The following is a 27,724-nucleotide window of genomic DNA, read 5'->3' as shown; positions in this document are numbered from 1 at the left end:
ATTTTAACCTGTATTTTAATAAACTGGTTTTTGTTTTGTTTGTTCTCCCCCATTATGTTTTATTGTAATTTAATTGGTGTTAGCCACCCTGAGCCCAGCTCTGGCTGGGGAGGGTGGGGTATAAATAAATAATAATAATAATAATAATAATTATTATTATTATTAATTATTATTATTATTATTAATTATTATTATTATTAATTATTATTATTATTATTAATTATTATTATTATATTGTGAGCAACCTGTTTTAGTGGGTCTCCCCCATCTCACCTTACCTGGATAGGAGGGGGTTCAGCTTGGTAGCAGGGCGTGGAGCTCCTCAATTCCACTCTGAGTCCAGATATCATCACTCCAGGAGAGGAAGGAAGGAACAGTCTGGTCCGTCCTACACCCAAATCAAAGAGTATTTTTCTCCTGTGTACAGACAACATTGGTAGCATGACCGCAGTTGCATTCTTCTTCCCTGTGTGCTTTTCTAAGCAGCAGCAACCATTGGTGAAGCGTCTCCTGACAGGCGGAGTGGGAAAAGCTGCTATGTCAGGTTGCTGTTAAACAAAGCAAAACAAAAGCACAAGAGCAGGGACAGAAAAAGAGGCCGCCCCATAGGTACAAATTCAGGGAGTGAGTCTTAGGAGCGAGCCCAGTGCTGGATTTACGTACAGTATAAGCTAAACAAGCTGTAGCTTAGGGTCCCACTCTCTTGGGGTCCCCCAAAAAATTAAAGGGGAAAAAACCCGGATGTACATTTCCAAAATATAAGATAAGAAACAAATAAAATAAAACCTACATACAGCACCAGTGTTTTGTGTTGTGTAGGCTCCTATGATGTAAGTAATGGGCCCCGCCTGCTAGCCTGCTCCCTAAAATGTCACTGGTTTGCTCACATCTATATACAGTGGTACCTTGGTTCTCAAACTTAATCTGTTCCAGAAGTCTGTTCCCAAACCAAAGTGTTCCAAAACCAAGGCGTGCTTTCCTATAGAAAGTAATGCAAAACAGATTAATCACTTCCAAAACAACCCCTAAAACTTTGTATTTCACTATTACTATACTATACTATACTATACTTATTATTAATTTTATTTCAGTTCAACAATTACTTTGATATAATACATATTTTGTTATGTGCAAATGGCTTTAGATACCTATTAGGTCCATAAATTACCATATAGCATATATTCAACACAATAAAACAGCAACAATTTGTTGTTGACAAAGGACAGCTGGACATATAAAGGGCCCCATTTCCTTCAGTAGCTGAGGGGTTCATCAAACCTAAGTCTGGCACTGCGTGAGCACAATTCAGTGGATGGTTTTCCCCTGGAAACCCCATTGAAGTGGAGTGGAAGAGCACAGCCCTGCAGAGTCTTAAAAATATTCAGATATTTTGGCAATCAATAAAAAGTGTAATCAGACACTTATAATATTGTAACCATGTTTGCTACTTTTATTAAAGAAGTGGATTCTGAAGTTCTGTAGACTGGGGACTGTTTTGAAGCCAACTGACATTTACCCCCAAACTCTTAAGATACTCAAGCAAAAAAATAAATTCCAAACCCAAAGGGCTATTGTTTAAGACAATATTAACATATAATTGGTTTCCTGTACTCTAGCTGAGACTATTAATAAAAATAATCAATCATTAAAAAATCAAACTGAACCAAATTTGGAGAAGAACTTCTCTCTCAGCTCAAATTTGCATGCAACACCCCACCCCAGCCAGCCCAAATTTGTGCAATATTGATTGAAACATTTTCCCCTCAGTATTGTTTAGATATTCTAAGAGAGTAAGCTGCAATCCTAAACACATTTATTAGGGAGTCTATCCCAAAGTACCGGTAATTGTGAATGGAACTGGGCTGGAAAAGAACTAAATGTAACTTAGCATTATTATCTTCAAATCAATTAACGAGAGCTGAGATTTATTTTTCAAATGCTTCAAATTTGAAAGTGCTAAAAATGAAGCTGTGGTTATGAATTTAAGTGATTTTTGAAATTTATCTGAAATTGCATTTCAGCTCTAGTTTCTTCCCTAACTGCAGTCTGGGCATATTTCAAAGGAGGGGAGAAAATGTGTAGCTTTGAAATAGTGATGGCACCAAAAAGATAAGATAGACTAAAATTGAGGGGTTGGCAGCACACAGAAAGAGCAAAGAGCAGCGAGGGAAGGGCAGTAAATATATGAAAAGTGCCTTTGCTCCAAGGGGCCAGCAATAAGTGGACAGATGGGGGCAGGCTACTCAGATGGGGGTTCCCCCTCCTCACTTCCCCTGATACCACCTGTGCTACTAAGGGGGATCATAAGCAGGTAAAAAAAAAAGACCCAACAGATTTCATATGGCATAAACTTTTGCGGACTAGAATCCATTTCATCAGATGCATATAGTGTCATACTTAGAAAGTGTATACAGTGGTACCTCGGGTTACAGACGCTTCAGGTTACAGACTCTGCTAACCCAGAAATAGTACCTCGGGTTAAGAACTTTGCTTCAGGATGAGAACAGAAATCGTGCTCCGGCAAAGCGGCAGCAGCAGGAGGCCCCATTAGCTAAAGTGGTACCTCAGGTTAAGAACAGACCTCTGGAACGAATTAAGTTCTTAACCCAATGTACCACTGTATTCACATGGGTGCAGAGGGGGAAATGGAAAGCTTACAATGGGGCTAAATGATCGAGAAACGCCAAAAGCACAGTGTGCAACAATTCAGTTGCAGCTGAAAATGTATGCAAAACAAGCAAATGCCCATTCACAACAGCAGTAACCCGTGATGACAACACAAGCTTCTTAGCAGCATTAAATCAGGGCCAGACTAAAAGCGACTTGCATTGTGTAGCTGGTCTTTGTTTTGCAAATAGGTGGCGTGAGGCAGTGGCGTAGCATGGGGGGTGCAGGGGGGGCCGGCCGCACCGGGCGCAACATCTGGGGGGGCGCGCTCGTGCTCGCAGCTCTCTGCCCCTACCTGGCTCACTCACTCTCTCTCACTGCAGTGCTGGCTGTGCAAATCCGATCCAAGCCGCCGGGTCGCTGCCCACTGTGGAGGGGGGGCGGTGCCAGGCATGCGGTGCAGTGCGGAGAGAGAGCGAGGGACTATCTGGGGGAGAGACAGTGCAGCGGGGGGCGCAAATTACTTGCCTTGCCCCGGGTTAGGGGGCGCAAATTACTTGCCTTGACCCGGGTGCTGACAACCCACGCAACGCCACTGGCGTGAGGTGCGGGCCCCCAGCCAGAAGAGCAGCTCCCTGCAGCTACACTGTGTGTGGTTGGTTTTAGGCCAGGGGTCGGCAAGGTTTACCTCGCCTGGGTCATCCTTCGGGGGCTGGATTGTGCATGCACATAAGCTCCCGTGCCCACAATTTCCAGTGTGTGCATCTGCACAGACGCGATTTCCAGTGCTGTGGAAGCGAGTCCCCACACCGCGCTGCGCCGGTTTAGTGCAGCGAGTGGGAACTCGCCGAGCAGGCATCTGAGTTCGGGGGTGGCTCATGGGCCAGTTAAACAACCCCTGGGGGCCGATTGTGGCCCACGGGCCTTAGGTTGCCTACCCCTGGCTTAGGCTGGCCTTTGATGCTGAGGGTTGAGTTGGGAAAGGACGGGTAATAAAGGTGAAGGAGAGGAAGCCTTCTTCTCTTTGACTGACCGTTGAATGTCGGTCAATTAATAACGGCCTTGGGTCTGCAAGCTCCATCCGTGGCACCAGCAGCCTACGGAAAGGTGAAAACATTGCAGAAACCCAGACAGTGCCATCTATCTGAGCCACCAAGTATGATGCCTGAATCACTGTGATAAACAATAATGGCCATACTTCCTTGCAGAACACTAAATAGGAAAGAGGACAGAGATTTGCCCCTCGCCCATGCATAAGCCTCTTTTCTCTCTCTTTTTTTAAAGTAATATTTATTAGATGTTTTATAGTTACAGAAAGAAAAAAGGTAAAAAAAATAATACAAAAATTCAACAAACAATGCATCAAAAATAATAAAAAAGAAACAGTACAACAAAACAAGAAAAACAAAAACATTTAAAAACACATCCGAATTTCATATCTTTATCTTTCATTTGCTTGTTTCCTCGACTTCCTTGCACCTCCCTTTTTTTTGTATTCTAATTCAAATTAGCTGGTTCAGCAAATCCTTTCCCTCTTTCTTAAATTTTTGATCTATAATTTATCTTAACACAGTCTAACTTTAAATTTTCCACTTTAGCCCATTAACAATCAGTTTTTGCATAATCCTTAATAACATTTCTGCTAAAACCATATAACTTCATTCCAGTATTCTTCTAACATTCATTAATTTTGCAATATTTCTGTAAATATAATTTAATTTTTTTCCAATCTTCTTCCATTGACTCTTCTCCCCGGTCTCGGATTCTGCCGGTCATTTCCGCCATTTCCATGTAGACCATCAGCTTCATTCATAAGCCTCTTTTCTCACCCCCAGAAATCTCCTGTGCAGCTGTGCCCTGAGCCTTTTCCTTTGTTTTGGAGATGGAAAAGCAAACCTGCTCCTCTGATAGTTTTACTCCATTCCCTTGCGTACTTCGCACAAGTTTATTTGTTACTTATTTATTTTTAAAACGTATACCCCAGCTTTCTATATTGGATGTTCAAGGAAGCTCATACTGACAAAACAACATAACTGCCACACCATACAACAAAATAAGATCAGGGCCAGCTCAATATATTTTGCTGCCTGAGGCAAGATGGCTCCTCCTGCAATTCCATGCACGGGAATGTGACTAGACTGGCTATTGAATAGTACTTCAATTCTGGCTGCCTTCATCACACCTGGGGCTAGTTTAGGGGGTACAAGAACGACCGCATGGTACACACAGCTCCAGCATCTCACTACTGCTCTCTGCTCCCCAACATCTACCGCTGAATGGGTGGAAGCCTCCCTTTACCTGACAATAACATTTTATTGGCTCCCAACTCAACTCTTTCCAGCTCAGTTTAGATCTTGCTCTACACAACTGGTCCCCAGTTAGCTAAGTACTGCAGACCCCCTGTTTTTTCAAGAGCCAAGTCCTGGACCCCCTACTTTTGAAAATTTTGATATCTCTATCGTAGCTTTTGATGTGTGAATGGTGCCACGCCCCCCTCCCCAGGTGGGTTACACGGACCCCCTGGGTTCTGCAGACCACCAGTTGGGAAGCCCTGCTCTACACTGCCATATGCATATGGTTCCAAGAAGCCAAAAAGCTGTGTCTTACTTCTGCTTCTGTTTCTTTTCTGCCTCTCCCCAGACACCCCTTCAGCAGTGGGGTGAAGAGGCAGAAGATGGGGCCATCTACAGCATCATCCTTCACCGAGTGAGGGCAGAGCCCATCGCCAACAGATCATGTCAGCTGGTATGTGGCAACTTCCCTTATAGGGAATACCGGTTCCCTCCTTCTATGCTAAACTGGCTTTTATTCTTGGACAGCAGAGGGGACACATGCACGGAAAGTCACGTCTGCCTCATGCGTGCAAGCATGACAAGGAGCTCTCTTCTCTTTCCCTTGCTCCACCTGGTATGCAGGCTGGACTGTCTCACCAAAGTGGTGCATGCTCTAGTTATCTCCTGCTTGGACTACTGCAATGCGCTCTACATGGGGCTACCTTTGAAGGTGACCCGGAAACTACAACTAATCCAGAACGCGGCAGCTAGATTGGTGACTGGGAGCGGCCGCCGAGACCACATAACACCAGTCTTGAAAGACCTACATTGGCTCCCAGTACATGTCCGAGCACAATTCAAAGTGTTGGTGCTGATCTTTAAAGCCCTAAATGGCCTCAAAGGCCCGGTATATCTGAAGGAGCGTCTCCACCCCCATCGTTCTGTCTGGACACTAAGGTCCAGCGCCGAGGGCCTTCTGGCGGTTCCCTCCCTGCAAGAAGCCAAGTTACAGGGAACCAGGCAGAGGGCCTTCTCAGTAGTGGCGCCCTCCCTGTGGAACGCACTCCCACCAGATGTCAAAGAGAACAACAGCTACCAGACTTTTAGAAGACATCTGAAGGCAGCACTGTTCAGGGAAGCTTTTAATGTTTGATGACTGGGAGTGGCCGCCAAGACCACATTGACCTACCATTGACTCCCAGTACGTTTCTGAGCACAATTCAAAGTGTTGGTGCTGACCTTTAAAGCCCTAAACTGCCTCAGCCCAGTATACCCGAAGGAACGTCTCCACCCTCATCTTTCAGCCCAGATACTGAGGTCCAGCTCCGAGGGCCTTCTGGAGTTCCTTCACTGCGAGAAGTGAGGTTACAGGGAACCAGGCAGAGGGCCTTCTCGGTAGTGGAACGCCCTCCCGTCAGATGTCAAGGAAATAAACTAATATTTGACTTTTAGAAGACATCTGAAGGCAGCCCTGTTTAGGGAAGTTTTTAATGTTTGATGTGTTTTTAATGTTCTGTTGGGAGCTGCCCAGAGTGGCTGGGAAAACCCAGCCAGATGGGTGGGGTATAAATAACAAATTATTATAATTATTATTATTGCAAATTTGGGGACCCCAGGATTTGTGGTAACCCTTTCAGTGATGGGAATCACTGGAATCTCCTGTATCAAAGGCAAGAGAAAGCCACAACTATCAGATTTTCCATGTTAACTAATCTGATTTTTCACAAATAGGGGTTTTTTTTTAACTGTGCAGTTCCCACTGAAGGCAGGTTGCACCTCTACCCTGTGTATTAGACAATGATAAGCACCTCTTCAATAGGTGTCAGCTATGTGAGTTTCTCCCACCTCATGGTGCCTGTCCCTTTCCCAACAGGATGTCTCCAGCACACCAGAGTGTCCCTTTGTACAGTACCGCACGTGCAAGAAGCACCTGTTGCGGGCTGCTACGCTCCCCAGGCTGGTGGAGTGGCTGGTGTCTGCCGATGTGGAGGGCGACCTTGGCTTCGTGCCCAGCTTCCTGGCCACCTACCGGGCCTTCGCCAACCCTGCGCAGGTGCTGGATCTGCTGCTGCCACTGGGACCGGACAAGTGAGGCACAGGGCTAGGAGGTGGGTGGTTTGGGCAGGAGTAAAATGCTGGAGAAGGTGTGCTCCCGTTTCAGGAGCCCGGAGAAGGGCTGGTTCTTGATTCTGGCAGTGCGGCGAATTGGGGCGGGAAAAGCAATTCTAACCTGGCAGGGTATCAGAGTGATGCCCACCTTGCTTTTCGCCCTGTAGACATGTATGTACAGAATTTATTTGTTTCATGCAATTAAGTGTTCTTTAGAAAGGGGATATATAGACATGTGGGTGCTGTACACATTATTTTCATTGAAATTCTACTCAATATTGATCCAGAGCAGAACTCCCAACGTATAGTTAGCAGAGTAAAAACTTAAACACGTTGCAGGATTCCCAAAACATAGACCAGAGGCAATTAATATTTCATCCAGCAGAGTTTTACTGCTACTGAAGATGAGCATAATGGTCACAAATCCAATACATTCAGGATTGGCACTGTCCATAAGAAATCCAGTTGCAGCAGACTTGACTTACACTTACAATAATGAAGGTTAAGACTTATTGTAAAGGTCTTAACCTTCAAACTAAGCATACTATGTACGGAACACCATACTCAGCTTCTCTGAAGGAATAAACCAAACTTCAGGAACCTTCTGCTTGTTTCTTTCACACAGAGAACCCTCTTGAATTAAGTAGAATAGGAAAGATCTCTACACATCTGATCAATACTTTCTGTACTAAGAAATGCAAAATGACAAATATAGGCAGTGCTTTAATTCTTCAAAAAATGTTTAGGAGTACTCTAAGTTTGACTAAAAACCCTCACCATTTTATAGCTCAAATTGGGGGAAATAAAGACAAATAAAAGGACAAAAGTACAAAGATTCACAAAATGTTTAGGGGTATGCGTACCCCTGTGTCCCCCCAGAAAAGGAAGCACTGGATATAGGAAGAAAATACAGTGGAGCCTAGGTTGTCAAATGTAATCTGTTCTGGAAGACTGTTCAACTTCCAAAACACTTGACAACTGAGGCACAATGGGTGGTCGGGGAATTCAGCTGAAAAAAAATTGAGAAACGCATCTTAGAAGCTGTTTGACTTCTGAGGCGTATTCGAAAACGGAAGCAATTACTTCTGGGTTTTCGGCTTTCGGGTTCTGAAACATTTGGCTTCCGAGATGCTCGAAAACCGAGGTTCCACTGTACAGGCAGTGACTATTTTAGGTGCATGCAATCTGTGTGCACCTAAGGATGCGGGCATCGTGCCAAACCCAGGAATGACCCCCTAAAAGGGGGTAGAAGGGGGCAGGGGTGGAACAGGATGTTTGGGGACTTTTGCCATGGTGTTTCAAATATATGTGATTTCACTTAAGAGCAAGGTACCTTGGAATGTGGCCTCTGTGTAAAGAGGGAGTTGTCTGTAATGAGATGCCAGATGGGCAGTGAAGCTTGGTGAAGTCCGAGCAGCCTAATCTGGCAGGACGCTTAAGGAGGGGCACCCTCAGGAAGAAATCCTGGTTAAAGCAGCATGGAATCATCGACTCGTAGAGTTGGAAGGGGGCCCTGAGGTCCTCTAGTCCAACCCTCTACAGTTCAGGAATCTCAACTCAAGCATCCAGGACAGATGGCAATCCAACCTCTGCTTAAGAACCCCAAAGGAAGGAGAGTCCACCTTCCAAGGTAGTCCGTCCTGCTGTTGAACAGCAGGCAGCTTATCTGGGACAGGAGGGGTTAGGGCAGCCTTTCTCAACCTGTGGGTCCCCAGATGTTTTGGGACTACAACTCCCATCACCCCTAGCTAGCAAGGCCAGAGCTCAGGGATGATGGGAGTTGTAGTCCAACAACATCTGGGGACCCACAGGTTGAGAACCACTGGGTTAGGGGCACCGGGGGGTGTGGAGAGACAGGGGTCAGCAACCTTTTTCAGCTGTGGTGGGCCAGACTATATGGGGGGAGGGGGGATGAACGAATTCCTATGCCCCACAAATAACCCAGAGATGCATTTTAAATAAAAGGACACATTTTACTCATGTAAAAACACACTAATTCCTGGACTTTCCATGCGCCGGATTGAGAAGGCGATTGGGCCGCATCCGGCCCCCGGGCCTTAGGTTGCCTACCCTTGGATAAGAGCCTAAGCAGTTTGTGAGTACAGTGATACCTCGGGTTACATACGCTTCAGGTTACAGACTCCACTAACCCAGAAATATTACCTCGGGTTAAGAACTTTGCTTCAGGATGAGAACAGAAATCGTGTTCCGGCGGCGCAGCAGCAGCGGGAAGCCCCATAAGCTAAAGTGGTGCTTCAGGTTAAGAACAGTTTCAGGTTAAGAACGGACCTCCGGAACGAATTAAGTACTTAACCTGAGGTACCACTGTATATGTACAGTGATACCTCAGGTTACAGACCCTTCAGGTTACAGATTCCTCTAACCCAGAAATAGTACCTCGGGTTAAGAACTTTACCTCAGGATGAGAACAGAAATCGCCGACAGGGCAGGAGGCCCCATTAGCTAAAGTGGTACCTGAGGTTAAGAACAGTTTCAGGTTACGAACGGACCTCCGGAACAAATTAAGTACTTAACCCGAGGTACCACTGTATATGTACAGTGATACCTCAGGTTACAGACCCTTCAGGTTACAGACTCCGCTAACCCAGAAATAGTACCTCGGGTTAAGAACTTTACCTCAGGATGAGAACAGAAATCGCCGACAGGGCAGGAGGCCCCATTAGCTAAAGTGGTACCTCAGGTTAAGAACAGTTTCAGGTTAAGAACGGACCTCCAGAACGAATTAAGTTCTTGACCCGAGGTACCACTGTACGTGTGTTTGTGTATGGTTGGTGCCTGACTCTGTTTCCGTTCTGGCTGCAGGGCAGTGCTGCACGTATTGGGAGTCTGGCTGCAACACCACCCTGGGGATTTCTGGGAGCCCCCTCAGCATCCCAACCTGCAGAGAACCTTGAGCTTCTTGCACCAGTCTGCTCGTGACTCCCCAGCATGTGCTCTGGCAGAGGGGCTGTGGCAAAGACGCAAAGACGACGAGGAGGAGCACAGGAGGGCAGGTGCTGCTGAGGCAGAAGGTAAGGATTTCTCCTGCCCTGGGCCATGACGGCCCAGAGCAACTGTCCTCCCAAAGTTTGTGGCTCAGGTCCAGCTCCTGTCCCCACCAATGACCTCAGCTCCTCAGCCACATGCAGTTGTCTTCAGGGCTATCCTATTCAGCCTATTAGATTGCATGTCTGCATAATAATAATAATAATAATAATAATAATAATAATAATAATAATTTATTATTTATATCCTGCCCATTTGGCTGGGTTTTCCCAGCCACTCTGGGCGGCTTCCAACCAAATATTAAAAACACAATACAGCATTAAACATTAGAAACTTCCCTAAACAGTGTTGCCTTCAGATGTCTTTTGAAAGTCAGATAGTTGTTTATTTCCTTGAAATCTGACAGGAGGGTGTTCCACAGGGTGGGTGCCACTACTGAGAAAGCCCTCTGCCTGGTTCCCTGTAACCTCACTTCTCACAGTGAGAGAACCGCCAGAAGGCCCTCGGAGCTTCACCTTAGTGTCTGGGCTGAACAATGGGGGTGGAGACACTCCTTCAGGTATACTGGGCCGAGGTCTTTTGGGGCTTTAAAGGTCAGCACCAACACTTTGAATTGTGCTCAGAAACGTCCTGGGAGCCAATGCAGGTCTCTCAGGACCAGTGTTATATGGTCAAGCATCTCCCTCTGGTGAAAATAGTGCCATTATCCACATGGTGCAAAATGAGGTAGTATCATTTTGAACGGTATACTTCACACTGCAGGTAGGAAGCATGTTGTCCTATTTTTGAATGCTTCCTCACATAAAACGCTCCCTGCATGTATCAAACGAGAATTGTGTCTCCAGTGTGCTAGTGTATCACATGCAGAGAGGTTATTTTTACAATGTGGAACATTCAAAAATACGCCTTTCTCCTGCAGCCTGAAGCGGAGAGGTTCAGAATTCCACCACCCCCTTCTGCACAATACGTAGGTGTAATGGTTCTAGGGATTGCTCGTGCGTAAGTTGCCTTTACTCCTGGCTAGGTTGCATGGTTGAACCCTTTCTGTCAGGACAGCCTCAAGTTCCGTGGCTGCCTCAGTCGCTGGCAGAATCCGTCAGTGGGCGTTTCTTAAACCGCTTCCAGCATAGAAGCTGTTTGATGCCCAGTCTCCTCCCCTGTTGCCTGCTCGAAGGTTTTCTGCGCAAGGTGGGTGTGGGCAACGGAGTACTCGTACCCTCTCTCCTGCGAAGAGTCCTGGAGCCACCTCTCCGATTCCTCCATCTCCTCCCCTTTCCCACTGGTGTTACGCTGATTACCTTCCCCAGTGGATGGGCTATCCCTCCTTCTACTAGGACCCTCTCCACCATCGTCCGGGAGCCTCCTCTCCGCCTCCCGCTCCGATGGCAGTTCCCTGACAGTAGGTTAACAATACGTTTGGAGGCAGGCTAGTTATTCCTGGAGTAATCACAGAAAAAACATTGTGTTGGCTTTTATTTTACCAGAAAGGCACAAGGGTTAGGCAGGGAATGGGAGAGAGGAGGTCTCTAGTTTAGTATTTTTCTTGCTGGATTAACTCATTTGGAGAAGCTATGGCTCTGCCACCATTCCCTGTTTTTCTAGATGAACAAGGCACTTCTGGCTGCATGCTGAAGAAAATTGGTGAGAATAAGGGAAGGGTGAAAGCACCAGGCTGCAAATTTTGCCGCAACTTTTGCCGCCAATGGAATTTTGCATCCCCGAGAGTAGGGGTCAGCAAACTTTTTCAGCAGGGGGCCAGTCCACTGTCCCTCAGACCTTGTGGGGGGCCAGACTATATTTTGGAGGGGGGGAATGAACAAATTCCTATGCACCACAAATAACCTAGAGATGCATTTTAAATAAAAGCACACATTCTACTCATGTAAAAACACGCTGATTCCCGGACTGTCTGCGGGCCGGATTTAGAAGCGATTGGGCCGGATCTGACCCCCGGGCCTTAGTTTGCCTACCCCTGCCCAAGAGTTATGCTCCAAAGATGGCCAGTTTCCTTAGGACAGTTTGCTCCATTGGGTTTTATATCTTCGGAACAACAGAAGATGTTTTATTGTGTTTTCAATATTTTGTTGAGAGTTGCCCCGAGTGGCTGGGGCAACACAGTCAGATGAGCGGCATATAAATAAAATAATAATAATAATAGTTATGGCTGTTGTTGTTGTCAGAATTTTCTGCATGTACTGGATCATGCCTCCCTTTGATCATATGGTATTTATATATATATATATTTTAAAAAAATAATATTTATTGATTTTTCCAATAACATAACACCAAAACAAAAACAAATCCACAAGAAAAAGAAAGAGAAAAAAGAATATAAAGAAATGAAAAAGAAAAAAGTAAAAAAGACCCCCCCAAAAAAGACCCTCTTCCCCCTTTCCCAAAAAATAAACACAAAAACACCCAAACAGCACAAAGTTTCAAATTTCTTCTTTTTTGACTTGTTTCCTCGACCTCCTCCCACCTCCCTCTTTGTATACCAGTTTTTAATCTAATCGGCAAATTCCATCCATTCCATCCATTCCATTTTGCTGCTTTTTCACTTATTTACTTTTACCCCTTTTAAAAAATAATAATAATAATAGAAAAAGAAAATTAACCTTAAATCTTCTAATCTTAAACCCTATAATAATATGCCCTTATATCCTAATGTTTCATCTTCCTTAACTTAATCCCTGAAACCAAATAGATCCTTCCATCATCCCCCAAAAATACTTATTCAAACCATATTACATTTAATTTTACTTAAAAATTTCCAATTTATCCCACCATCTCTTCCCCCCGGTTTCGGGTACTGCCAGTCCTTTTTACAATTTTTAAAGTCTTTCCAATCCATAAGGTCAATCAAACAGTCAGGTTGTCTTATATTCGAGGCCTTTAAATCATCTTCCTGGCCTGTCTGCAGAGTCTTTTTCGAGCCTAAAATTAAGTCCCAAGACACTTTCCCCTCAACGTCTCCTTTAACCTTCTTGAACAAGCTTGCCCAAACTCTATAATTCCTCTTGTAGACCAGAAAATTGTCCAAAGCTTGCTCCACACTCTCTTTAAAGTTACTAAATTTCACTTCTTCAAACTTTCTCAAAGTGCCAATCTCCAAAATGTACCTTATCCAACCTGAATCACTCAGTCCATATGTGGCACTACTTTTCCAAGTCTGTCCTTTAAACTCTTTACTCTCATAGTCCATTTTTTGTCCATCAATTTGAGGCTCTATTACTGTAATTTCCACAGACGGTTTCTCTTGCAGAGACAGAGCCTGTTCTGTTTGATCCATATTGTGATGGGATGATGAGCTGCTTGTGCGTAAACTGCAAGTCCCTCAGAGTTTGATCAAGTTTTCAAACCTCTGCCTGTGACGGAGCCCCTCCAGCATGGCTGCGTCAATCGCTAGCAGAATCCGAAAGTGGTTGCTTTCGGAATCGTTTCCAACATAAAAGCTCCTTAACGGAAACACGTCTTCTGGACTCTCGGCGTGACAGTTTCCGGCGAGGAATGGGTGTCCCTATAGGAGGTCCTGAGACCTCCCCGCTGTTTTCGCTGGAAGCGTCTCTGAGCCATTCCTCCGACTCACCTTCCCTTGAAGTTCCTGCTCTCCCCCTACTGGTTCCCTCGTCCGCTGCTGCGTCTCTCTCAACCTCAGAGAGCCCTTGCACCTCCTGTCCTTCCGATGGCAGTTCCCTGACACATATTCTTCTCAGATATCCATCCTTGTTGAGTTAATTCATATGATCATATGGTATTTATAGACTTTTTGGGGAGGGATGTTTCGTAAGCTGCATCAGATTTTGCTGCAGGTTTTGAGATCTGTCAGTGATGCACTTTCTCGTACGGGTTTGATTGTAGAAGCAAGTCAAGCAGTCACCTGGCAGGGGGATTATCTCTGTAGGGGCACTGAGGGGCACCTAAGGCTCTCTTGCAATTCTGGGACTCAGCGCTCAGAGGTTGCAAAGCTAGCACATGACCTGTGAGTTGTCCCTGAATTCTGCATAACGTTTTAGGAGATCCTGGGGGAATGCACATTTCTTAGGCCAGTGAAAGGACCTCCATGCACACAAGTGTGTGGCCCTCTTCTTCCTTCGTCAGGGTTGGGCTTGCGCACACTCACTCAGGTGGACCTTGTCTCACTGCCCGACAGGAGGAGAACCCACAGGGATGGGGCTGCCACAGGTGATCGGAGAAGCAGCTGGGACAGGTGACTGCGAGGAGACACCAGCCCTCCTGTCCTTCTCGGTGGATGAAGTAGCTGAACAGCTGACCCTGATGGATGCGGTGAGTAAGAGGGATGGCAAATCGCTTTGGGAAGAGGAAAACAGCATTAATGGGGGGGGGGGAGTGGCTCTCAGGCTGTTAAATTTTATTTCCAGCCGGGGTGGATTTGATTTAAATCTAATCAGTTTAAATCACTAGTTGATTTAAATCATTTTTTAATGGAAAGACTCATTTCCATTAGAGAGCCAGTGTGGTGTAGTGGTTAAGAGCGGTAGTCTCGTTATCTGGGGAACCGGGTTTGCGTCTCCGCTCCTCCACATGCAGCTGCTGGGTGACCTTGGGCCAGTCACAGTCTCTCAGCCCCACTCACCTCACAGAGTGTTTGTTGTGGGGGAGGAAGGGAAAGGAGAATGTTAGCCGCTTTGAGACTCCTTAAAGGGAGTGAAAGGCGGGATATCAAATCCAAACTCTTCTTCTTCTTCTTCTTCTTCTTCTTGCTGGTACAGTCATACCTCGTTATGTCTGCTTCATGTTACGTTCTTTCATGTTATGTCCCGCGGCGACCCGGAGGTACCGGAAAGAGTTACTTCCAGGTTTTGCCGCATGCGCAGAAGCGCAAAATGACGTCTCGCGCATGCGCAGAAGTGGCGAATCACAACCTGTGCATGCGCAGATGCGCCGCTGCAGGTTGCGCTCTTTTCATGTTGCGAATGGGCCTCCAGAACGGATCCCATTCGCAACCAGAGGTACCACTGTATAATCTTAATATTTACAACCAGATGAAGGTTTCATTTTTTGAATAATAATTTTTCAGAGTACTTTTCACAGTTATATCAAAAATTACTGATTTGGTTATACTATTAAAATACATAGACAGATGCTTTTGAAATTATTGTGAGGTTTAGTAAGTTAACTGTTTATATTTGGACAACTTTTCTGCATTGGCAGGAGAAAAATAATCATTTCCTTAATAACAATTCGAACAATTTACGTATTTAACTTAAACAATAACATTATAGCATAAGTATCCATGTTTGTTAACTGATGTGGTTAAACAATTAAAAAAAAACTTAGACTGAGTTTTAGCACGCATGAAAAACTTAAAACAAATCCTTATTTCCTGATGAATAGCCTTTGGACTATAATGTAACTTAAACAGAAAACTATCTTTAGAAAGATTTTTCCTCCAAAAGCATTTTATTTTAAAAATCTGATTTAAATCAAAAGAATCCATTTAAAAATAAAAAAATAAAAATCCAATTTAAATTTTAAAAATCTGATTTTTTAAATATATTTTCCAGCTATAGGAGTTGAAAGGTAATGGCTCAGAGAGGTGGGTGATAGAAGCCAGGAGTCTGTGACTTAGACCAAGAACAAACCCATTGCAATCAATGGGATTTCAGTCACAACTAAGTATGTCTACGTCTGGATTCCACGCTCTGCCCTTTCCAAAGCCATACCATTTGTGATTGGTCTCTGGTGAAAGGAAACAGGAACTGGATCAGCCTTTATGGTTCAGTGTTGTGCAAAATTATATCACCAAAGCAACTACTCCAGAGAAAGGAGTGTGGACAAGCAAACAAATGCATCACAGAAATAAATCACAGAAGAAGACTCCCCCCCCCCAGTCTTTTTCTTTATAATAATAATTTATTATTTATACCCCACCCTTCTGGCTGGGTTTCCCCAGACACTCTGGGTGGCTCCCAACAGAATATTAAAAATACAATAAAACATCAAACATTAAAAACTTCCATATACAGGGCTGCCTTTAGGTGTCTTCTAAAAGTTATATAATTCATTAATATAATTAATATAATTGACATCTGACTGGAGGTCATTCCACAGGCGGGCGCCTCTACCGGGAAGGCCCTCTGCCTGGTTCCCTGTAACCTCACTTCTCGCAGTGAGGGAACTGCCAGAAGGCCCTCAGAGCTGGACCTTAGTGTCCAGGCTGAATGATGGGGGTGGAGACCATCCTTCAGGTATACTGGGCCGAAGCTGTTTAGGGCTTTAAAGGTCAGCACCAACACTTCGGTCAATTGTGCATTAGCAGAAGCAACATCAACTCGTAAATCAACATCTGGACGCTGTTCCGATATAACCAGCGTTTCTTCCCACAGGGGGTTTAATCATCGAGCTGTACAGTAGAGTCTAGACAATGTACAATTGATAGTTTAGAGAAATGAACAAATCTGTCCCTTTCCCATAGAAAGAGGCTCTAAAGCCTTCTATTTGCTAACCTTCCTAACAGTGCCAGTATATCACTTCCCTGCATATTGTGATGTGGGTGAGGCTGTGGTATAAACCAATGTGCCTCTTGGGTTTGCTGATCAGAAGGTCGGTGGTTCGAATCCCCTCAACGGGGTGAGCTCCCCTTGCTCTGTCCCAGCTCTTGCCAACCTAGCAGTTCGAAAGCATGCCAGTGCAAGTAGATAAATAGGTACCACTGTGGTGGGAAGGTAAACAGCATTTCCATGTGCTCTGGTTCCCGTCACGGTGTCCTGTTGCGCCAGAAGCGTTTTAGTCATGCTGTCCACATGACCCGGAAAGCTGTCTGTGGACAAACGCCGGCTCCCTTGGCCTGAAAGTGAGATGAGCACCGCAACCCCATAGTCGCCTTTGACTGGACTTAACCATCCAGGGGTCCTTTACCTTTTACCCTGTATATTGTTTATAGTTCAATGGTAGAGAGTTGACTTTGAATCTTGGAGATCTGCTCCAAGATCCAAAGCCGGTGTGGTGTAGTGGTTAAGAGCGGTAGTCTCGTAATCTGGGGAACCGGGTTCGCGTCTCCGCTCCTCCACATGCAGCTGCTGGGTGACCTTGGGCCAGTCACACTTCTTGGAAGTCTCTCAGCCCCACTCACCTCGCAGAGTGTTTGTTGTGGGGGAGGAAGGGAAAGGAGAATGTTAGCCGCTTTGAGACTCCTGAAGGGGAGTGAAAGGCGGGATATCCAATCCAAACTCCTCCTCCTCCTCTTCTTCTTCTTCTTCTTCTTCTTCTTCTTCTTCTTCTGCAGTGGTTGCACTGAGTGGCATTGGGGTGGTCTTCTCTCTCATCCTCCCTCTCCTTCTCCTTGCCCAGGAACTCTTCCGAGCAGTGCGGCCCTTCCACTGCCTGGGCTGCGTGTGGTCACAACGAGACAAGAAGGAGAATCAGCATGTGGCTCCCAGCGTCCGAGCCACTGTGGCCCAGTTCAATGCAGTCACTAGCTGTGTCATTGCATCTGTACTGGGAGACCTGACTCTGCGCTTTCCCCAGCGGGCACACCTGCTAGAGAAATGGATCGACATTGCCCAGGTAAGAGCTTCTGTGTCCAGTGAGCTAGCTGGCCTTAGTATTCCTTGTTTACTTAGCCCTGCCACTACAGTGGCACCTTGGTTCTCAAACTTAATCCGTTCCAGAAGTCCATTCCAAAACCAAAGTGTTCCAAAACTAAGGCACGCTTTCCCATAGAAAGTAATGCGAAATGGATTAATCCGTGCCAGACTTTCAAAAACAACCGCTAAAACAGCAATTTAACATCAATTTTTACTATCCAATGAGACCATTGATCCATAAAATGAAAGCAGTAAACAATGTACTGCAGCCACATGATCAGTCAGTAGCTGAACTGGGTTCCACACAGTCTCAAAAAGAAAAACAAAGAGCTGCAAAAACTAAAACGCAAAATAAATAGCAAAAACAGACAGACCTCAGTGTGAAGGACCACACATATCTGCTATTTGGGTCCCTGAAGCACAGATTCACACAAAGCGGCAAAACACTCTTGCAGGTTATTAACAGGATTTTTATTTGAAGTGCATATGCAGAACAAAGGCACAGGGCGATCAGTACGCAACCTGTACACAGTAGTCAGGGTGCGCCCCTTTATATAGATTTGCAAAATAGAATACCACCTGATCTCTTGCAAGTCACCTGATTTCTTGTAAGTCACCTGATTTCTGGGAAATCGAAATTTATAATAAGTTCCTATATTACCATATAAGGTCTTGGTCTTCTCTCCCTCCTTCCTGCAACCTCCCTCATCCTGGTGTGACAATAAATCCTTGTTCTTTATCTCTGTCTGCCCAGGCTAGGCATTCTAACGAGGGGCCCATTTGCAATGTAACATTTAAGCATGTCCTTCAATAATAGAACAATTATATTGTAATATGCTCCTTCAAGTGTAACACTCAAAACGGAAGTGTGGCACTCAAAATGAAGAATGCTCAGCTTCAGAAAAAAGTTCCCAAACACTTACTTACTGGTTTACAGTGTTTGGGTTCCAAGTTGTTTGAGTACCAAGGCACCACTGTATTCCTGGCAGCACACAAACCGACATATGGGATTGTACCTCCAGCCAGCTAATTGATTCTCCACAATTTGTGAATATTACAAAAATGGGCCTACATGATAGCTGCACAAGCCAAAGGCACAGACCCCCTCAACTTTTCATTGCAAAAGTAACAGACACGCTGACAATGTAAACTTAAGATGATATATCAAAATATAGCCAAAACAAGTGGCATTAAAGTGAGGAACGTGAATGGATTTGAAGAATGTTTAATTATCATCTGCCTTCTAACTGATCTGTCAGTTTAATGAATGTAAATACATGTGTACCTTATGAAAACCTCAGTACTGTGGGGGTTGAGGGTTGAGATACTGACAAGTGCAAGATTACCTGAGTTTCTTTTACTAAATAAAAGCTGCCAGCTATTGTTAGAAGATAAGGTCTTCTTTCTTCTGTATTATGGTAATAGCTTGCAAAATGGCTGTGTTTTCTCTTGAGTCACAGTCCACACGTCAAAAATGGTTTGATTATCAACCAAACGAATCAAAAGCTTGCAGCTGTACTCAAAATGCAGGAACTGCTGTTCAGTTCAATCTTCAATCAATCCTGTAGAATAGTGGGTAGACATGGCAGACGACACAGCGATTTCTCCAAAGCAGCTCTTTATTTTGTAAGCTGGAACAGAACTGAACAGCAAACAGCTCAGCCGGCCTGCTTTTATAGGCAGCCGGCTGTCAACATTGTAGCAACAACAACCCAGGGTTTCCCGCCTAAAATAACTTACGTGGACCTGAGTGAAAACTATCTACAGTATCCCCCTGCTGGCCCAGGGTGAGAACTTTAGTACATAACAAATCCAATCGCTGGCGTTAAATCCTACCCCTTTCTTACTGAAATATTTGTCATTTCCCCACTCCCAATTCCCCAAATGGTACGCCTGTCCTCCAGCGATGTCGGGCCCTCCGGAATTTCTCCTCGCTGCATGCCATCCTCTCTGCCCTGCAGTCTAACTCCATCTACCGACTGAAGCGGACTTGGGCTGCTGTACACAGGTGAGGGTTTTGGTGGCACCATTTTCCCCTAGAAGAAAAGCCCTGGTTAAAAGTGTGGCCCTTTCCCCCCCTTTAACCATCTTTATGGAAAGCTCAAAGAGTACATAATTATATGCGCACTAAACATTGTGAGACGTAAATAAAAGAGAGAAAAGGAAAAAGAGAAACAGAACCCGTGTAGAAGGGGAAATAAAGGGGGGGGAGGGGAAAACCCCAAAACTGTATACTTTATAAGGTTGTTATTGTACCTCACCAGATCTTAACCTATTACAGTACAGTGGTACCTCGCAAGATGAATGCCTCGCAAGGCGAAAAACTCGCAGGACGAAAGAGTTTTTCGTTTTTTTAGTTGCTTCGCAAGACGGATTTCCCTATGGGCTTGCTTCGCAAGACGAAAACGTCTTGCGCCTTTTTTAAAAAACCGTCAATGCATTCCTATGGGAAACCGTCAATGCACAGTGGTGCTTCGCAAGATGAAAAAATTCACAAGAAGAAAAAACTCGCAGAACGAATTAATTTCGTCTTGCGAGGCACCACTGTATTTGTAAGAATGGATTCCAAATATCATTGAATTTGTCCATGGCAAGTCTAAATTTATATGAATGTTGTTCATATGTTGCGAGTTTGTATAAGTCTTCAATCCAAACATAGAATGGAGCTGCATTTTTATTTTTCCATTTCACCAGTATCAGTCTTTTTGCTGTGGTAAGGGAATGGAGAGTCCACTCGTATTGTCCTTTTGCGGGGTTCCATGTTCTGAGTGTATAATCCAAGAGGATATTTTGCTCTGTAAATGTAAAGTTGTTCCGTACAGTTCTGTTGATGGTTTCAGTTACAGTGGTACCTCGCAAGACGAATGACTCGCAAGACGAAAAACCCGCAAGACGTAAGAGTTTTTTGTTTTTTGAGTTGCTTCGCAAGACGAATTTCCCTATGGGCTTGCTTCGCAAGACGAAAATGTCTTGCGCCTTTTTCAATGCATTCCTATGGGAAACCGTCAATGCATTTCCTATGGGAAACCGTGCTTCGCAAGACGAAAAATTCACAAGACGAAAAAACTCGCAGAACGAATTAATTTCGTCTTGCGAGGCACCACTGTACCTTCTGCCCAAAATCTTTCAATAGAGGACAATGAAAAAAACATGTTTTCGAGAAGTATTATCCCTGTTGCATCACCAACAGTTAGATACCTTAGATAGCCCTTTTTAAAAACGAACGTAATGGGGTCCACTATAATCTAAATATTATTTTTTTGTTGTATGTATGAGCCTCAATTTAAAGTCCAGAGGCACCTTTGTTATAGCAGTTAAAACAGTTTCCCACTGTGTCGCACTTATTGTAACAACTTCATAGTGAGTACCGGCACCTTTTCCCCCCCTAAAAGAAAAGCACTGGAAAAGGATTAGGGTAAAGGCTGGATTGGGACGCGGGTGGCGCTGTGGGTTAAACCACAGAGCCTAGGGCTTGTCGATCAGAAGGTCGCAGTTCGAATCCCCATGACGGGGTGAGCTCCCGTTGCTCGGTCCCTGCTTCCGCCAACCTAGCAGTTCGAAAGCACGTCAAAGTGCAAGTAGATAAATAGGTACCGCTCCGGCAAGAAGGTAAATGGCATTTCCGTGCACTGCTCTGGTTCACCAGAAGCGGCTTAGTCCTGCTGGCCACATGACCCGGAAGCTGTACGCCGGCTCCCTCGGCCAATAAAGCGAGATGAGCGCCGCAACCCCAGAGTCGGCCATGACTGGACCTAATGGTCAGGGGTCCCTTTACCTTTACCTTTTAAGGCCTGGATAAAGCCGGCCACAGTAGACTCTTGCTTCTCTTTGGAGAGAAACCACAGGGCTCTGGCAGGTTCAAGGATCGTCCCCAAGCAGGACTGGGGAAGAATTTTGCCTGCGACCCCAGAGAGCTCCTGACAGTCTTTTTCTTTTCAAACAAGATTTTTACGAAAACTTTTACATAAAACAGCAGGATAAAAGAAACTACAGTGGTATCTTGGTTTGCATACATTTTTGATTACAAATACGTCACACCCGGTTTGCAAACTTTTATCGGATTACAATGGTACCTCAGGTTAAGAACTTAATTCGTTCCGGAGGTCTGTTCTTAACCTGAAACTGTTCTTAACCTGAAGCACCACTTTAGCTAATGGGGGCCTCCTGCTGCCGCCGTGTCACCAGTGCGTGATTTCAGTTCTCATCCTGAGGTAAAGTTCTTAACCCGAGGTACTATTTCTGGGTTAGAGGAGTCTGTAACTTGAAGCGTCTGTAACCTGAAGTGTCTGTAACCCGAAGTACCACTGTGTAACCCATTTTTTATTTTATTTTTTGGATTATGAACATTTTTTGGGGGGAGACCCCATTGGCTAAAACGCGCCTTGGGTTACAACCTGTTTTGGTTTACAAATGGAATTCCAGAACCGATTATGGTTGTAAACCAAGGTACCACTGTAATCTAAATAAAAACCCCAAACAGAGAGAGAGATGAGCTCCTGCCAGTCTCAGTTGGTGGTTTCAGCTGATACAAGCCCATCCACAGAGAATTAAGCAGAATGAAATGGCCGCCTAAGGCAGGCTGGGGGGGGGGGGGCACCCATTGAATGTTCTTCCTGAGTCCTACAGGTTTTCCCCTCTCTCGGAGGACAGAGCTTTTGGTGCCACACAGCTGCCCTGTGCTAGTCTGTAGGGGCAGATTTAGGACAGCATGACCGGTTCCCACACTCTGGGCCCCAAGCTAAGGGGGGGGGGGCACCACAGGGCATCACAACTACAACATAGTGCACACGCAAAACAGGAGACGAGAGGCAGAGGTGTCAAATTTTAGCCTTGCACAGGGCGCCGCTGCAATTTGAAAGGCCTGCTAGCCTGCTGCCCACAAAGGATGCTCTCTTGCAGCCACTGCTAAAAAAAGATTCAGCTTCCAGTCCAGTCAAGCTTCTGGAGGGGTGTGTGTGCCACTGTCTTTGCCCTTTGCCTCAGGCTGCAAAACAGCTTGGACTGGCTGTGGCCTCTTGCCAGTGGCGTAGCGTGGGGGGTGCAGGGGGGCCCAGCCGCACCGGGCGCAACATCTGGGGCGGGCGCACTCGCACTCGCAGCTCTCTGCCCCTACCTGGCTCACTCACTCTCTCTCACTGCAGTGCTGGCTGTGCAAATCCGATCCGAGCCGCCGGGTCGCCGCCCACTGTGGAGGGGAGGGTGCCAGGCGTGCGGTGCGGTGCAGAGAGAGAGTGAGGGACTATCTGGGGGAGGGACAGTGCAGCGGGAGGGCACAAATTACTTGCCTTGCCCCGGGTGCTGACAACCCATGCTACGCCACTGCCTCTTGCACTGACCCCTGTGCCAGGGAGCTGCATAAACTGAGCGTGACTTCTCTCCCAGGGACGCCAGGGGCTCCTTCCGAAAGCTCTCGCAGATCTTCTCCGAAGACAACAATTACTTGAAGTGCCGAGAAATCTTGCTGCAGGTAGCAGAACTGCGTCGTTTGAGAGGAAGAGGAGAGCAACGTTGTGTGTGTTGTGTGTCTTTTTATGCAAGATAATGTGCCCAGAAGGATGTACAGTGGACACTCGGGTTGCGAACGTGATCCGTGCAGGAGAAACGCTCGCAACCCGCAGCGCCGCGCCTGCACACGCACGGGTTGCAATTTGGTGCTTCCGCGCATGCGTGACCGCCGAAACCCGGAAGTAACCCGCTCCGGTACTTCCAGTTTTCGGTGGGTCCATAACCCGAAAAAATGTAACCTGAGGCGTCTGTAACCCGAGGCATAACTGTTCAATAGTCCGGGCAACCAAAATGGTCAAAGGCCTGGAAACGATGCCTTATGAGGAACGGCTAAGGGAGCTGGGCATGTTTAGCCTGGAGAAGAGGAGGTTAAGGGGTGATATGATAGCCATGTTCAAATATATAAAAGGATGTCACATAGAGGAGGGAGAAAGGTTGTTTTCTGCTGCTCCAGACAAGCGGACACGGAGCAATGGATCCAAACTACAAGAAAGAAGATTCCACCTAAACATTAGGAAGAACTTCCTGACAGTAAGAGCTGTTCGACAGTGGAATTTGCTGCCAAGGAGTGTGGTGGAGTCTCCTTCTTTGGAGGTCTTTAAGCAGAGGCTAGACAACCATATGTCAGGAGTGCTCTGATGGTGTTTCCTGCTTGGCAGGGGGTTGGACTCGATGGCCCTTGTGGTCTCTTCCAACTCTTCTATGATTCTATGATTCTATGACATAGGAGCCAACTCCTTGGGGCCAAGGTCCTCCTCTCCCCCCAAAATATTTGTGATTTCTCTGAGGTGGAGTGGGGACTTGAGCAGGGGCGTAGCAAAGGAGGTGTGGTGGTCCATCCTGGGTGTCCCAGCTGAGGGGGGTGACAAAATGGTGGGCGGCACTCACCGCAGGGCCTGCAACACGCCTGAGCTACATGTCTCTCCTGGGAGTGACGCACTGGCTTGAGCTCCCGCAGACTCCCTGCTGCCCCAAACAGTCCGCCCATTGCCTTCCCCTCAGCTGTATGGTGGCTGAGTGGAAGGAGGCAGGCGGACTCCTCAGAGGCCCTGCGGTGCCCCTGTGGGTGACTGGCCCCGCTCCCAGGCACAGGGCCCGTGCCTCCCCAGGCACCCGATCGGCTTGCTCCACCGCTGGACTTGAGGATAGTTGCCATAATAATAATAATAAATTTTTATTTATATCCCACCCTCCCAGCCAAAGCTGGGCTCAGGGCAGCTAACAACAATAAAATAATACAACATTCTAAAATCATTTCATTATAAAATTAATTCAAATCAAATTGATGGCAACCATTGGGCTAGAGTTCTGTGAAGATTGCCAAAGGAGGGAGTCAGGCTGTGCCCTGGCCAAAGGCCTGGTGGAACAGCTCTGTCTTGCAGGCCCTGCGGAAAGATGTCAAGTCCCGCAGGGCCCTAGTCTCTTGTGGCAGAGCGTTCCACCAGATCGGGGCCACAGCCAAAAAAGCCCTGGCTCTGGTTGAGGCCAGCCTAACCTCTCTGTGGCCTGGGACCTCCAAGATGCTTTTGTTTGAAGACCGTAAGGTCCTCTGTGGGACATACCAGGAGCGGCGGTACCGTAGGTACGAGGGTCCTAGGCCGTATAGGGCTTTAGAGGTTAAAACCAGCACCTTAAACCCGATCCTGTACTCCACCGGGAGCCAGTGCAACTGGTATAGCCATGTTGTGTTAAGTGTTACCCAGGGGCATTAAGTCACCATGTTTGGAGCAGGGAAAGTGTAAATGCTCTGTTCATTGTGAGCTACAATTGCCCTGGGTGCAACCTCTTTTGGTTCAGGGACTGCAGCAACAAGAGGCACCTGTTGAAATGCCCCAAAGCCTTTGAGTTCTTAGATTAGCCCCTGTTAGGAGGGTCAGTTCTGTACAGTTGGATCAAGGTACATCGGACATCAGTTGAGTTTATCCTGCAGCCTTTCTCTCTGTCTCTCGCAGGAAGGAGGGATACAGGGCTCCAGTGATGGATGGAACAGCACACAACCCCCAGCTGGGGCATCTCCGAAGGTGAAGGATCAGACCAGGGTAGTGGTGAGAGCCATCTTGCCCCCCCCCCCCCAGCCAGCTGTCCATCCACTCTGAGGGAAATATGTGGGAATGTTCAGGGTGGCAGGAGAGGATATATTGTTTATTGATACCCTTCCTAACTTGCGCTAGCAAGTTCCTTTATGTAGCAGAATTACATTCCCCCTTTTTTATATGCACAGCAGATAGCTGGTTGCAGGCTTGTGTGAGCCTCTCACTATTGCACAATTCAATCTGATACAGATTGAATTGTACCTTCCTGGTAATCCCCTTGAATCCCTCTTTAAAGAATAAAGATGCCACAATCTTATTCAAAGTCAATAAAATAAGCTTACTCGTATCAGTTCACAGTTGGATTCCTGAAGGCAGACTTAGTCACAAATATGTACATGTGGATCTACCCCATATGGGGGAATAATCCCAATACTTCTGCTAGCTGAGAGCTAGCAGAGCAGACCTAGCTAGAAGCTGGTCAAACGAAGAAGGAAGTAAAAAGGAAAAAAAGGAGGTGTGCTGCTTGACTAGTCCTTTTGTTACCTGGACAGGTTAGGTCATGCCCACCTTCTATCGCATGCAAAAGGAAGGATGCTCCAGCCAGGAGGAACAGGAAGTTGCGACTGGCTGGACCAAACATTCCCTCGCATGTCTTCTCTAGCATTACAAGGAATGTTGTACTTGACTGCCTCTCATGGATCACATCCCACAAAATAAACATAAAGGGGAGGTAAGAAATACATGTTTAATGTACCTCCCTCACACTTTAGATCCTGAAAACCAGACTCTCACCAAAGAATTACCTCCACCAGAGTGTCCACACTCTCCCTCTTGTGTGGAAATACTACTTAAGATTAGTCAAAGGTATGGTTTCAAATTGGATTGGGAATGGCCTGTTGAGATTCCTGGATTGCAGGACAGTGGTGCTCAGGATCCTTTCCAAATCGGCAATTCCTTGATTTTACAGTTCTATGAAAGTCTGCACATGACATGTCATCAAATATGACTTTGAAGAAGCGTGATAGAAGAGAAAGGGAAACTTTTTACTTGAGAGACTCACCTCTCACATATGCCACTTGACTGCTTTGATCTGTAGAACTGGCCGTGCTGTGTGTGCCTCATAATATTCATTATGCACCCGCAAGAAATCCGTCTTTCAGCGTGGCGGCATCTACCCTTTGGAATTCCCACTTCTCTTAGAAAACTAGAGTTGGAAGGGACCCTGAGGATCATCTATAGTCCAGCTCACTGCTATGCAGCTGTCCCAGATGGGGATCAAACCGGCAACCTTGGCATTATCAGCACCATACTCTAACAAATGGAGCTATATCATAATTCTGTATCCTGTACCATCTTTGTGTTTTGTTTCAGAGTGAGTGGGGTTAACCCTAAAATTAGTACCTAAAAAAGACCCCCCAAAAAGAACATGGTGCTCTTTTGATTTTTTTTTTAGCAAGAGTAGTTGTCAGCTTTGTCCATGGAGTTTTCTTGGCAAGGATACTGGAGTGGCTTGCCGGTTCCTGCTCCAGGTGGATCACGTTTGGTCAAAACTCTCCACTATGACCTGTTCATCTTGGGTGCCCTGCTCGGCATAGTTCATAGCTTCTCTGAGTTCTTCAAGCCCCTTCGCCACGGCAAGGCAGTGATCCATGAAGGGTCGGACACGACTGAACGACTAAACAACAACAACAACAAGTTGTCAGCTAGGGACGCGGGTGGCGCTGTGGGTTAAAGCCTCAGCGCCTAGGGCTTGCCGATCACAAGGTCGGTGGTTCGAATCCTCATGGCGGGGTGCGCTCCTGCTGTGCGGTCCCAGCGCCTGCCAACCTAGCAGTTCGAAAGCACCCCTAAGTGCAAGTAGATAAATAGCGACTGCTTTCCAGCGGGAAGGTAAACAGCGTTTCCGTGTGCAGCTCTGGCTCGCCACGCTGGCCACGTGACCCGGAAGTGTCTTCGGACAGCGCTGGCCCCCAGCCTCTTTGAGTGAGATGGGCGCACAACCCTAGAGTCTGTCAAGACTGGCCCATATGGGCAGGGGTACCTTTACCTTTTAGTTGTCAGCTAAAGGTTTAGCTACTCCTCCTAACATTCTCTCCTCCACAATTAGAAATATTTGAGATTTTTACATTATATCTGACAATGCACACATCTACCAATTTAGCAGTCTTAACAGAGATCTTGTTTCAGCTTTGTTTTCACACACATACACACACACAGAGAGAGAGAGAGAGATTTGCACACATCCGCCTCTTTTGAAATCCCTTTCAGTGAACTTGCTAGTGTGAAGGGAAACCCAACAAACAGTGAAAACCACAGCATCCTTTTCCTTCATTCTGGACACCATTTGCATATTGACCATATGCATAGCTGTCAACCGTCCCTTATTTGGCGGGAAAGTCCCTTATCCCAGAGCTGTGTCCCGCTGCTGTCCCTTATTGATGATGTCCCTTAAATTTCCCGGGTTTCAAAGGAAGCAGCTCCTCTCCCTCCCTCCCTGCCGGACAGGGAGGAGGGAGGCTCCAACTGTGTTGCTTGGCTGCATTGCTCACCCAATAAGGAGTCTAAGAACGACTGGGGGGTGGAGCTTGCATGCCTTGTGCCGATCAAATTGGCCGCGTTGCCTGGGGACTCGCCTTTGCTTAGC

The 27,724-nt window shown here is 46.2% G+C and overlaps 1 protein-coding gene and 1 long non-coding RNA gene across 8 annotated transcripts in view; one reads left to right on the top strand and one right to left on the bottom strand.

Moving 5' to 3' along the window:
• The window catches only part of LOC310667991, a 160,484-nt gene that overhangs the window by 67,243 nt on the left and 65,517 nt on the right, over positions 1–27,724 (bottom strand). The window lies entirely within an intron of this gene.
• Positions 1–27,724, top strand: part of RGL3 (ral guanine nucleotide dissociation stimulator like 3) — a 42,854-nt gene that overhangs the window by 2,568 nt on the left and 12,562 nt on the right. For 2 of the 7 annotated variants that reach the window (XM_083419770.1, XM_083419769.1), the window contains exons 2-9: positions 5,248–5,352; positions 6,754–6,968; positions 9,813–10,021; positions 14,146–14,279; positions 17,307–17,522; positions 19,447–19,550; positions 22,925–23,009; positions 25,000–25,068. In XM_083419770.1, coding sequence (XP_083275896.1) covers positions 5,248–5,352; positions 6,754–6,968; positions 9,813–10,021; positions 14,146–14,279; positions 17,307–17,522; positions 19,447–19,550; positions 22,925–23,009; positions 25,000–25,068 — 1,137 coding nt within the window. Of the gene's footprint in view, positions 1–5,247; positions 5,353–6,753; positions 6,989–9,812; positions 10,022–14,145; positions 14,280–17,306; positions 17,523–19,446; positions 19,551–22,924; positions 23,010–24,999; positions 25,069–27,724 lie in introns of those variants that run through there. The other 5 variants (XM_083419772.1, XM_083419773.1, XM_083419771.1 and 2 more) reach the window with 4 other exon arrangements.

Source organism: Podarcis tiliguerta, assembly GCF_965153285.1.
Source record: "Podarcis tiliguerta genome assembly, chromosome: 17".
Lineage (NCBI taxonomy): Eukaryota > Metazoa > Chordata > Lepidosauria > Squamata > Lacertidae > Podarcis > Podarcis tiliguerta.
The sequence above is the reverse complement of the archived record's forward strand: the minus strand, read 5'-3'. Positions and strand labels throughout refer to the sequence as shown.